At 33.9% G+C, this 13,570-nt stretch overlaps 1 protein-coding gene across 1 annotated transcript in view; it reads right to left on the bottom strand.

The window, feature by feature from the left end:
• EYS (eyes shut homolog) overlaps nt 1-13,570 on the bottom strand; it is a 708,088-nt gene that overhangs the window by 241,901 nt on the left and 452,617 nt on the right. The window contains exon 33 of the mRNA XM_039729652.1: nt 2,951-3,101. Coding sequence (XP_039585586.1) covers nt 2,951-3,101 — 151 coding nt within the window. The remainder of the gene's footprint in view (nt 1-2,950; nt 3,102-13,570) is intronic.

Genomic DNA, 13,570 nt, shown 5'->3' with positions numbered 1-13,570 from the left:
ACAAGACAACGTATTATTAGGGGAATACTGCAGATATCACAAGGGTCATTATCAAACTTGACTCCAAGAGCGATCAGAGCACTTGTCAGAAAAAGCTGAGTCTCAGCTGGAGCAGAAATCTCCCTTGAAGCAAACTGCAGGATGAAGGTCAGAAACAGACCTGTACTGTTTCAGGGGTGAGGAAGGTTTTATAATAGAAGCCTGACTGCCTGGGTCTAAACTGATGGAAAAGAAACTTTCTGGAGTGGTTTCCTACTGCTGGGGTTGAAAAGCCCACAAAAAGTGTACTTGGACAGGCAGTTCTCCATTCCCTGACAAAAGGGAAAAAACCCAGCCTTTATAGACTATATTTGTCTTGGACCCTACAGACTTTGACAGGGAAGCCAAGGAAAATGGAACTTCCCTGAAGCTAGAAAAACAGTTAAAAAAAGAAAAAAAAAAAAGAGATATTAAGATCAAATTGATACAAAAATCACAAATATGCAAAGAAAATTAAGTGAAAGGGCTGAGGTCATCTCAAACAGAAAGAAAGCTGCAAGAAAGCTCAGTGGAAAACTAGAGAGGCAACTGAGAGCAGAGGATATATTTTGCCTTTTTGGGGAAGTTATAGGAACATATGCTTTCCAAGTAGTAATAGAGGTTAAGTATCACCAGCTTGAGCACTTGTACATGCCCCACATCCATTACCTAATGTAGATAACAATGATGAACCACATTAATCCTGCATTAAGAATAGAGTTGAACTGCAACATTCTCAAAGAAGGAATGACAATGATATCCTCAACAGAGGATATGATAATCCAACCCATGCAGGCAAAATTTTTAGCAATACATTACTGGTAAAACATTGTGTTTAATTTCTATTTGAACTTCCCTAATGTAAATTTATTGTTCTGGATTTTATTTGGTCTTTAGCTACTAAAGTGCTATTTTTCATCTCAAAATTCATTCTCATATACATATTATTACTATATCCCTCAAAGAAATTGCTTGTATACCTGCTCCAAAATACACTATGTGAATTGAACTTCTCTAAGCCTTCACTATAAATTCTTTGGGGTATCCTCCAAAAATTTCTCTTAGCTTCTACAAGAAAGGTCATTTAAACATTGAAAAAAATTTTTTTATATATCTCATTAGTATGGATAAATTTTTGTAATAAGTAAAATTATATACACAACTGAGGATAAAATATTCCAGATGAAGGTATAGTTTGTGTATGAACATTTGAGTTAAGGGAAAAGTTGTATAACTATGAATACTACTTGATGTGTTCTTTTAATGTCAGTATGAGTTACTTAGAAGTACACTTTTTGTGAAATACTTTACAACCTAAAAAGCACTTATTCACAAGAACTTTTAAGTTGGATTTCAACAGTCCTGTCACATCATTGATTATTTTGCAATTTATTATAAGGTGAAAGCAATCTAGAAATGCTAGACTACAGTAGCAGTATCAAAAACATGCTGGTGCTTGAAATGACTCTATTTGCCTCATGATGAGATGACTTTCACTTACTGAAGAATGGAACATAAATAAAAAGGTTAAATCAGTTGCACAGGGTGGTGCCTACCCTAAAGTATGCCTTAAAAAAATGAAAACTGGACTACATATGCCCAGTTTTTACAGTGCACTGGGGAACAAAACCCCTGCAGTCTAACTTTGCTCCAGTTGTGGGATGACACCAATCCAAAGATCCCTGTTCAGATGATACTCACACTACACCATCTCAGTGTCACAGATTAATTTATTTAATGATGTGGAAAGCACAAACACTCAAAGATACTCTTTATTATGTAATGATGAACAGTTTTGCATTCTGGAAGCACTTCTGAGAATGAGACAAGAGAGTTAAATAGTCCAGGTAGCAGCACAGGTTGACTTTGGATAAGCAAAAGTGAGAGACCAGCTTGGAGCTATATAACTAGTGAGGTCACCGGCACCTTATGCTAAAAATTTAATTAAAAAATGTGTACATAGCTCTAACAATAGCCCATTAGATGCTTAGTTGTGCTCCCACTTGGGCACCTGACAACATGTGACCTTGCACTGGGAGCTGTGTTGCACAGGGAGCTGTGTTGCTGGAAGCTGGCTTAAGTATACCCTGGGCATATGGTGCCAATCTCAAATGAATTACAGGACCTGGGGCTTTGATCTGTTTGCATGAGTTAGAAGAGTTTGAGTGTCATAAACTGGAATAGAAATTGCTAACTACACTCATCCTGCTTTGGAAAAAAAAAATAAATTGGAAATCACTTAAGTCATGTGTATCTGTTACTGTGACTACTCTACCCTAAAATCCTCCATAAGAACAATTGAGTAATGATCTGCATGACCCTGTGGGTATTCTTCTTCCCTAGCTTTGTACAAGCCCCACTGCACATTACTTCTTATCCCTGCATAGGTGGTGACCTGAGCTGCATACAGACCCCAACAAATTCCAGCTCCTGTGTTCTCTCTCATTCATTAATGCAGTTTAATGGGTTAACTTTCTCTTGCCTGCTCCATTTTTACATACACCCGTCTGAGTCAGCACAGGATGCAAACAGAACCTTCTTTGTTTTGGAAACCATTGCAGTTATACTTTCACATCCTCACAGAACTAGCACATGATGTAACAGGTACCTCCTCTAAATTTGATCATATTTGCTCCTTTTCTCTGCCTACTAAAGGCAAACAGGATTTCAGATAGTAACTTTAGACTATAATGTCCTTTCAGTTCACTTACCAAAGTCCCACACATGAGCAGTACTTGCAAAGGACCATATACATCCCTTAGATGTAACTCCCAAAAAACTCTAATTTCTATTTTTTGCATGGTTTAAATCTTTTCAGTTATATAGTATTCAACATGCCACTCCTAAAACAATACAAATTTTAAATGAAGATAAATAAATAAATAAATAAATATAATAATAATAATAATAATAATAGTAATAATAATAATACCTGTTTTTCTGCATAAGGATGAGGCAAACCACCAACAAATATGGATCCTGATTCAAGCCAATAAGAACTAGACCAGAAATTTCTAGTTACACTTGTATTTGAAGATAACTTCAGGATTGACATTTCTGCTTCACATGGTACCATGCCTTGCCTGCACAAATTCAGAAATAGGCACATTTTACCACCATATATTGTTTACATTACTGTCTATCTGACAAATTAATTAGGCCCTTACTAAACCAACAAAGAAAGAAAATCAAGTAAATAGCTGTTTTGTATTATGGAACTATAAATATAAAAGAAGCTGTTTAACGAGCTGTAAGTTGACATGTCTTTGGTGTTTGAAATTCTATTAAAATGAAGCCATATTGTAAATCTGGGCAGTTTAATTGCTAAAAAAGGCAAAGCACATAAATGGCTGAATAAAAAGAGTTAGAAAATTTTGAATAATAACAAGAAGACTTCTTAATTTGCAAAAAATACACCAATTGAACTGAAATATTTTAAATATCCTTCTTTCTCATCACACACACAAATCACAAAAGCAATTTAAAACAAACAGCATTTTAGAAAGTACAGAGGTACTATAATAATCTGTATTACTTATCTTCAAAAGCATCATTTCTAAATCTGAAGTTAGTAATATTAGGCCCTGAAATTGATATATACATTCCCATTTCCCTCCCCCACTCACATACCCTCTTAAAAATGTTGCCGTTAACAACATGCATAAATTGGCAGCAAAAAACAGAAGGTAGCAAGCAAACAATTTGGTTTCTTTCAATTTTTTTAAATGATGTAGAGGTCATTTGCATTCCAATAACCAGCTGGCAGCAATAATTTTATCTTTATGTAGGAAAGTGCAATAAGGAAATATCAGAACTAAACCAGGCTCTCATGGGGGGAAGTTCTTTCAGCCTATCCTTCTCTCTGTACATGAAACAAATGAGAGTTCTATCAGCTCTATATTTAAAGCTATCCAAGTGTCTTTGTAATATAGGTACCACAAAAAATCTATGGGAAAATAGCACATACAACCCCCACCCCCCCAAAAAAACCCCAAAACAATAAAAAAAACCCAAACCAAAATCACAAACCAACTAAATAGCACATACAACCCCCACCCCCCAAAAAAAACCCCCAAAACAATAAAAAAAACCCAAACCAGAATCACAAACCAACCACCCCCAGCTCTGTAAAAGCAATTTGGGTAGGATGCAGTAGGTATTGTAGCAATTCAGTTTATTTCTGACAATGTGAAACAAGTTTCTGAAAATTCTTACAAAAAAGATCATTAAAAGCTTTCTTAATATATTAAAAGCTTTCTTAACTATATTAACTTACTGTCATACAACAATATATGGATTCTCACATATCATTTCATAAAGTCCTCTATGTGTTTTTTACAGACATAGTGGGGAGCTAACATTAGTAACACTTGCAAACAGTTCTCTATGTTTTCCATGTAACTCTGTTCTGAGATACTTTCAGAACAATAAGCAAACATGGTTATACATATTTACAGAAAGGATTATAAATATCTGTGTATGTAAAATGGCCTGTTCATCATATGGCAAATAACTTCAGGTGTAGAATAAAAAATCTTGGTTTGCTGCTAAAATCAAGAATGAAGAAGAGAAATAAATTGGAGTTTTGATTCTGTGGACTGAAAACAGGGTTTTAATGGATCAATTCAGGGGATTTTTTGTTCTCCCCTCAATTTTGTTGAACTTGATAATAACTAACAGGAATGCAAAAAAGGAGCCAAATATATCTAGAATGAAGGAAAGAAATGTTTTTCCTACCACGTTTTTTGAATATTATACAATGGCTGTATGTCTAAGAACACACACAAGGTTCTGTAACACACCATTTTCATTAATGACTTACAAAGGACATTTGCTGATAATGTATGTAACCAACACAATCATTCTCTGTAGCTCTATTTTCAATGGTCAAGCAATTTTTACTACTGTTTGAACCCAGTAAGACATCTTGGATATATCATTCTACAGAAAACAGTAGCAGTGAGACTTCAAACAAAAAAACATTATGATATTTTAAATATCTAAAATTACTTCTCTTCCTGAAAGAAATGATATTGTAATAATGAATAAAAACATATTAACAAGACAGCAATATTTCAGAAATATTTTAAATCAGACTTGTTTTAATGCAGCGTAATTCTCAAGATGGAGTGGAAGAGGGTCAGGGAGGAACTGCCTTTTCATTTCAACTGTTTGTCTGATATGCTAAGTGAAGTACAGCTGCTCAAACAACTTTTATTTTGTTTCACTCTTAATTACTATTTCTTCTACATGTTTTCAGATATTAACACTCTAACTAGTTGCATGACCATGTATGTACTTCTATCACACAAACACCATATTGATGTTGTTCTTTGCACATTAGCTTTGGACATACATTTTAGCTTGTCCTTAATAGCTTATATGATTGATATGTAAAAGTATTTTTGTATGCATATATTGAAAGAATAGTTTGAAAATAATTCCCAGTATTTGGTTTCAGAAAACAAGTTAATACAATTCAAAGCATGAGCTGCCTTTGCCCTAAGCTTGTTAGAATGTCAGCCGTGCATCTCTGATTGTGTTTGATTGAATCTAGCTGGGTCTGGCCAAATTAGAATAATTGCTTTAAACCATTGTTTAGCATTTGCTGATGATACAATCACTGGGTCATATATGCACTCTATGAAATTTCCATCAGGCTTTTAAAATACTTTTCCTACAATCAGCACATTGGGTGCTTTAAAGGTCAAGTAAGACGACAGGGCTTTTTGCATAATTATAAATGTGGAAATGCATGCAGCAACTCTCAAGCACTTTTGCTGGGTAAGCTACCAGTAATTGTGCCTCGGTCCAAGCCAGCAGTAATAGTTCACAGTTGCCTCATTTGTAATCACACAAATGTAGTGATTAAATACTGGCCTATTAATTATAACCTGAAGATGAATTCTGTCTAAACAGTACTAAATCCATTGCTCAATGCCTCGCAGGTTAGAACGATGGAAAGGTCAGACAATAATGTGATAACTATTGATATAACAGTCCCTAAACATGGCAATGTCTGCATGAAATCCCACTTCTTTTACATAATGTTTTTACCTTCTGACATTTTTCAGTGATGATTAAATGACATTTTTAGGATTATCATAAAATGGCAAAAAAGTAACAAAACAAATGGTAGAAGAGGAGGAAGGAAAGGGGGATGATCAGAAAAGGTATTGTGTCAGTCATGCTGTGCAGTCTTGCTGAGAATAAAAATTATTTTACCTGTTCTTTTCTGATAGAAAAGAGAAATCTTTTGTTCTAGAAACAAGATTGAAACTTTCATCTGTCTCTAGGAATTTCACTGGAATGTGGTCATGCTAAACAAAAATAAATAAGTAACTAATACCATTGAACTCTTTAGGTTGTAATATTAGCATTCAGTCTATTATACAAAAGCAACAAGATATTTAAAACATCTATACCACATATGAGTTATGAACCAGTAGGACTAAAGATGTTTTATTATAATATATTATAAGACAAATAATCCATAATTTTCCCAATTGTATTGAAGACAATTGTTTAATTAAAACTGAGAACATATTTCACTACCATTATATTTAGTTATTATTTATAGATTTATTGGCTTAAAAAAAGACAACTTGTTTTTCACTCATTATCTGGAGGTTTACGTTTTCTGGTTTCATACTCAAACCGTGCCTTGCAGTAGAATGTTTATTTTTGTAAAATTATGACAAAACAAACCTATTGTCACTACAATCAAGAGAAACATTTTCTTAATGCACATTTACAAGGTTGGATCAATTTTTACCTAACACTGGTTTTGAAATCTTTATGGGTTTTCAAGGGTGTTTGAGCAACTTTAAGAATTGATCATTTGGACCTCTCTACTCAGAGAGCTTTGCAGGTTTCACTGCTGAAGGTTTACAAAATCCAGCTGAATAAACCACTGAGCAACCTGTTCTGACCTTGGCTGACCCTGCTTTGAGCAGGAGGCTGGGCTAAAGACCTCCTGAAGCCCCATTATCGCAAAATACCCTACAATTCTACAATCCTAAGACACATTCCTTCAGCAAAGAAAACCACAGAAATTCCATACTAATAACAGTTACAGAATAGAGCAGAATCTCTTATTACCCACAGTAGATTTATCTAGATAAAATATATACCAATTCACTCACAGTCATTACATTTTCATTCTGAAATAAAATGCACAGTTTTAGACTTCTCTCATCTGTTGGCGCTGACTTTGCCCTACTGAGACACCAGATAACACACACTTCCATGTTGCAGATGAACTAATTGGTCAACAACATATTTTTTCTCATTTCTCTGATAGCATGTTTCCTAGGCCTGAAGCTGATTTATTGGTCTGGTCTTATATTTAACAGTGATTTAACTAAACAAATAAGAACAAAGATGCAAATTTCTTTAATAATACAAGAAATGGAGGAAATTAACTTTGTTTCATATTCTAAGAAATAAATAAATAAATCTAGTACCCCCTTTTCACAGAAATGATGCTTACACTGTGGAGACCCTGGGAGGTGTATTCCCTGGTCTAGGGAGAAACAAGAGTCTTCCCTCAGAAAGCTGTTAGACCCCACTGGTTCCTTCCCCTGTTCCTATGTCTGTTCCTATGTCCCTGAGCCACCCCTTCCCTATTTCCTGATTGGCACTCATCTTTGTAATGCCCCTAGACCAGGGTCAGCCCCCAGGCCCCTGGGGAGAAAAAGCTGGACCTTCCATGTATGTGCATCTGGAACTTGAATATCTCACCACGCAGCTGAATTAAACATCTGTGGATATTATACAAAGGACCATTTTGCTTCCTTACCCTGGACTATGCTAGCAGCAATTCAGCTTGCTACATTACACAACTACACTAAAGTCCACAACTTGAGTTTAAATCCTGACATGGAATCATCCATATTTTTGCAAAGACATCACTGTTTCTGTTACAGTTACTATGGAAGTTACATATTATCTTCAATTCTGAAACTTATAAAATTCACTGGTTAGTGCAATTCAGAAATCATTTCAAACCCACCATATCAAACTATTTTACCATAAAAAGTTTTTATACACATGACCTCAGACTTGCCAGTTGGCCTCAGTCTGGAGACTAGCCTTCAGACTTTAGTTTAATTTACTACTCTAGCTATAGCTAAAGAACAACTATCTATGCCTCTGACACTTTTTGTCTTTGCAGTTTCCCGTTTCTAGTTTCTTGCTGCTCACTTCATACCAACCATAGATACTACTTACAGAAATTAAACTTGGAAAACAGTATGCACTTATTTAAAGTTGATGCAGATGTAAGTCTAACTTAGGGAAAAGTTTGGCTCGAATGAGAGTACTATATTGAAGCATTCAGACAGCAGGAAGTTTAGAGTTGGATTTAGACTTGCAACACTATAATTTTACATGAATCTTACAGACTTTTTAATGAAATTAGTTACATTGTGGGAATTCATATTTACATCAACTCTGCAGGCCAGTCTTATTTCTGATCACTGTACCCTGTGTTCTCCTTAATACAAGTTCTATGTTTATAACGTGGCCAAAGAAACCACAGAACACTGAACGCACTTTTAGTATCCATAAGTACCCTATGATGTTCCATAGAAAATAATACAGAGCAAAGCCTGATGTATTGGCTTGTTATTAGAGTCCTATTTTACTGCTTTTATGTTTCTGTTCCTGCAATAAACTGCTTCAGAAGATAACGGAGAAAATTTTAATTCTTGTAAGTGACTAATGATCTCTTTTGAGATCTAAAGAAAAATAAAGTAGCTATGACAGAACCATTTTTAGCATTTTTAAAAATTAAACAACCTGAGGACAAAAACTTCACAAGACACAACAGATTTGTCACTTGCATAATTCTAAATTTTAATGAGTGTCTGCTTTTTGGTAGAGTTCTGAGAATGTGTAGAATGTGATTTGTACCCAAGATGTAGCACGACTAAGTAAGCTTTTATCTTAAAGTGGCTGTAAAACAACTTTAAGATAATTTGTATCAAATTAATTGGTAGCATTAAATCACTATTAACTGTTATTAGGATCAATTTAGTGTAATTAAATCCATTGCATTCAATGATATTACAAGGAAAAGGCAGTTGCTTATTCTCTGTTGATTCATAAGAAGTTTGTGAAAAATAGCCAGTCTGGAAAATTAAAAAATATGTGCAACATCTTAAATTTTCATTTCATAATGGGTTTTGATTTCAGTTAGGATTTTTTTAACATTGCATTTATGCAAAATAAAATAAAATTACTTAGCTGAAAAAAAGTCACATAAGTTTCAAACTTTTGTTTTAGTAGAAGACTTGATCAGTGCAAGGTAGGGTTTTTTCCTGTACTCAGACAGCCATGTAATCAGAAAGTCTACTTTCATTATTCTCAATTTATTGAAACTAAATGCAAAATACAAAAAAATATTAATGTCAAGTTTCTCTGACATAATTTCTAGGTTTTATCCATTTCAACTATTCTTTTCTCTGTGGAATCTTTGTTCTTGCTGAATGAATAAAGTAATTGCTGTGACTTTGGAACAGCAAAAGATATTCTGCCATGTATGACAATGCAGGACCAAGATCATTCCTACACAGTTCAAAAGGAGTATCATCCTGTAGCATCAGCAGTATAATCCAATGATTGTTTGCTGACAGAAATTTTGTTTCTGAAACAAAGTTAAATTGATAATTTTAAGAAGGCAAACTTCAAGCTAATATTTTAAAGAAACTCTGAAATTAGTGGAGGGCTGTGAATATATACAGTAGATATTGTGGAGCCTGGATAATCTCACTGGAATCTTGTATAGTTACAGCTGAGGTTTGAATGGCATCTATATGAGCCCTGGCAACAGGGGTCAGTAGCTAAACCAAGAAAGAAGAAGAATAAAGTGGTTTAAACATGGAAAAAACAACCATGACTTTTAAGGTCAAAAGTGTTCCCTTGACATTCAGGCATTCTGAATTGTCTCTCTTTTGTTAGAGTAACTTATTCAAAAAGTCATGAGTTCCCTCTTTAAGGATAGACTTTATTTAGCACACCAGATAAATAGTTTCTTAAAAGAATTTTTAAAAAAATGCTGAAAATGTAGCAATAAGTGTGATTAAATAAAAACCTTGAAAGGAAATTTATTCTCTAACTTGAAATAAATTTTCAACTAGATACAATTCATCCTAAACAAAATCTTCTTCTTATGTCTCTTCTTTGTCTTCTTTTTCCAGGATTTTCTGTCTGTGCTGTTGCTGCAGACTCTCTGCAAGCTCCATCCTGCCTTCAGGGAAAAAAAAAGCTTATTTGCTTTCAGAAGAAGTGCAGTCTCCCTGCCTCCAGATAACTCTGACTGAAAGGGATTCATGTGGGATAAAATAGAAAGCCAGCTTCCTTCTTGCTAAGTAGGAGTTACAGTGTACAGAATTCACACAACACTCTCTCAGTAAACAAGACTGTTATACTGTCTGTCCTGTTCTTTGCATATCCTGCTTTATTCAGAGGAGAAAAGGATTGCTTGCATCATCTTTCAAATACTCATGCTGCCTCATATCTGCAGCAGTACAATGACTCTAAAAAAAAAGAATGTCCTCAAATTTCTGGATGCAATGTGCACTGGCTATCAGCATTTTTCTCCCACTACAATACTGTCTAATTATTTTAATTTCTCCATTTTCTGGACATATCTCAAATAACAGAGTGGTGAAAAGGTATCTAGCAGACAAAAAGATCTTTGAGGTGGGAGTGATTACACTTCTTATATGCCTGCACTGCTGGCTCAGTCCTGAGCATTACCTCAATACCTGAGACAGGGTTAGCAGGGTCAGAAGGGAATCTTTACCCACTTTTTATTTTCAGCTTTTTACTGAAGTACTGGCTGGGGTTTGCCAAACGGAATGATCTGTATACATAAACTGCCCACCAATGCTGTGGATTTAGGAAGAGGTGACCACAGTAAAGTGTATCTTAGGAAAATATTTAATAGAAGGGCTTGATTTAAATGAAGTCTATGTTTTTCATAGACTTCAAACAAAATATTGATCATTTAAGATATAGAAAAGGTCAAACTAGTGGTCACTTGGTGGTCGAATAATATTCCCTTCTAGCCTGAAATTTGAAGCCCAAGAAATTTTAGAAATTTTAACTTAGATAAAAATGGTAGCTTATGTTACCTTATGCTGCTGCATATAAATCATTATATACTTTCATCCATAGAGAGAAAAAGAAATTCTATAAAATATTTTTTAAAATCTACACTGTTTTTTCTCCACTTAGCTTCCTTTATGCATAGCTAGTATATTTACTCCTTATTAATATGCATATATTGCATAAAATACCTTGATATATGTGAAAACCTGAGTTCTTCAAATCACTTTGATTACAAAATCAAAGACTTAAGTGCATTTAAGTGTATAAAAGAAAATACTAGATTGTATGTATGATAGATGTTATATATAATATAATATAATATAATTCAATACTAGATTGTGTGTATTATATATGTTATGTCTGCTTTCCTAAACCCAAAATCCATTCAGAAATAGGATACTGATAAATTCTATTACTTTTTATAAGGAAAAATAATTATAATGCAGTAAAAAAGATCAGCTGATAATATTACTACTTTATTTAAAAGTAATAGCAATTTTAATTATTCTGGTAAGAAAATTTTGAATATTCTGTGAAATTAATAATGTGAACAATAGAGTTAAGAACTATTGTATAGATCACATGGGATAGAACACGATTTAAATACTCTTAAACAGACAACCAGTTAAAGACATATCCTGAGGAAAAGCCTGCAGCAAATACATAAATTGTTTAGACAATATCTCTAACAGAAATGACATTTGGTGATAAACAGCAGTCTGTAAGAGAGGCAAGTTGTTTATTTGCTTTTTGTAATAAAGATAGACAAAGAAAGGCAATTTCTAGTAGGAGAAAAAAGGAAATAATAATTTCTGAATCTAGAATTAGAATAAACTTTAGTTTTTCACAATAAAGACACTTCAAAGAACAGTAGAACCCTTACTTGTGGTACAGTAGTTCTACTACTGAAGCTTAAGATGTTCTCTTTAGAAAAAAAACAACAACTCAGCCTAACTGGTATTTTAAAACTATCCAGGATTAATAAATATGACTACAGTGATACACTGTACTTGAAACTTATTTCTGGTATTTGTGCACAGAAGTGATCTTCAGCTATAGAAATCTATGCTTATTCATAAAGGAAATTGGGTAAATATAAATTCATGGATGGCCTATCTCTTTTCTTGATAATTATTCAGCAAAAGATACAATAAATTCATTCTCCTATTCAATCTATCTATGGATCAACCTATGCATGGATCAGTTTTCTTATCTGTGTTTTTTAGTGAGATGCTGTTAGTGCTCTCTAGCATCTACAGAGTCATTATTTCCACAGTGCTTTAAGTCATTAAAAAGGGAGAACTATCACAGAATAATACAATAATTAAGGTTGGAAAAGACCTCTAAGATCATCCAGTCAAACCATTAACCTTATATTGAAATACTTCCAGTGATGGTGACTCAACCGCTTATTTGGGCAGCCTTTTCCAATGCTTAACAACCAATACTGTGAAGAAATTTTTCCTAATATCCAACCTAACTTCCCCTGGTGCAGCTTGAGGCCATTTCCTCTCATCTTGTTACTTGGGAGAAGGTGCTGACCTCCACCTGGCTACATCCTCCTTTCTGGTACTTATAGAGAGCAACATGGTCTCTCCTGAACCTCCTTTTCTTCCAGCTAAAAAATCCCAGCTCCTAAATAGAAAGATAGATTAAACTACATTTAAATTATAAAGTATTTATGCGATAAAGTAAAAAATAAAATTAGTCACAGGAGGAAATATTATTGGCTTGGTTCCTCCTCTACTGATCTGTGAAAGGATTAAAATCAAATTAACTCTCTCTGAATGTACTGTGCACATTAGCAGAATGAACTGGAAAATACATATGTTCTGACTAGAAAGATTTCAAAACTTTTCCTCTATTTAGTGTTTTTTGATTATTACTTGGCTTCAGTTTCACAGTTCATAAATCAGAATCTCCTTTGATTCTGTTGCTTCAATCCAGCATTACCATTTCTGTCGTACTGTTATGTTCTACTAGCAGGTAGTAATAGTGTCACTGTGTAACAGAAATCTTTAGCCCCCAGAAATTAATTGACCACTTTTTGAGTTACTTGTGCCAATAGTCAATCTATACTGTTACAAAGTTAGTATCTTTTTTCCTTTCACAAGTATTTCATAATACCCTTTTTTGGGGATATTGTTCATTTTTCCTGATGATCTGTGTGATAGTTACCATATGTATTTAACATTAAATTTCTTTATCTTTGTCCAAAATCCCCAAACCAAGATGAAAAAAAGAAACCTTCCAATTTTCTTCATATTTCATTATCAACTCATTCCTATCTTCCACTTTACAAATCCAGGTCTTGACATCAGTATCAATATTTCCAATGTTTTAATTATTTTCATTCCATATTAAATGAAAATGCCTGTATTTCTAAACTAGATTCTCAAACCCATTTGTTTTCAGTGACTTAGCATCTCTGCAA

The sequence above is a fragment of the Passer montanus genome, unplaced genomic scaffold (assembly GCF_014805655.1).
Source record: "Passer montanus isolate IOZ18808 unplaced genomic scaffold, ASM1480565v1 scaffold11, whole genome shotgun sequence".
In the NCBI taxonomy this organism is placed as follows: Eukaryota; Metazoa; Chordata; class Aves; order Passeriformes; family Passeridae; genus Passer; species Passer montanus.
Note: the sequence above shows the minus strand (reverse complement) of the source record. Positions and strands in the feature narration are given on the sequence as shown.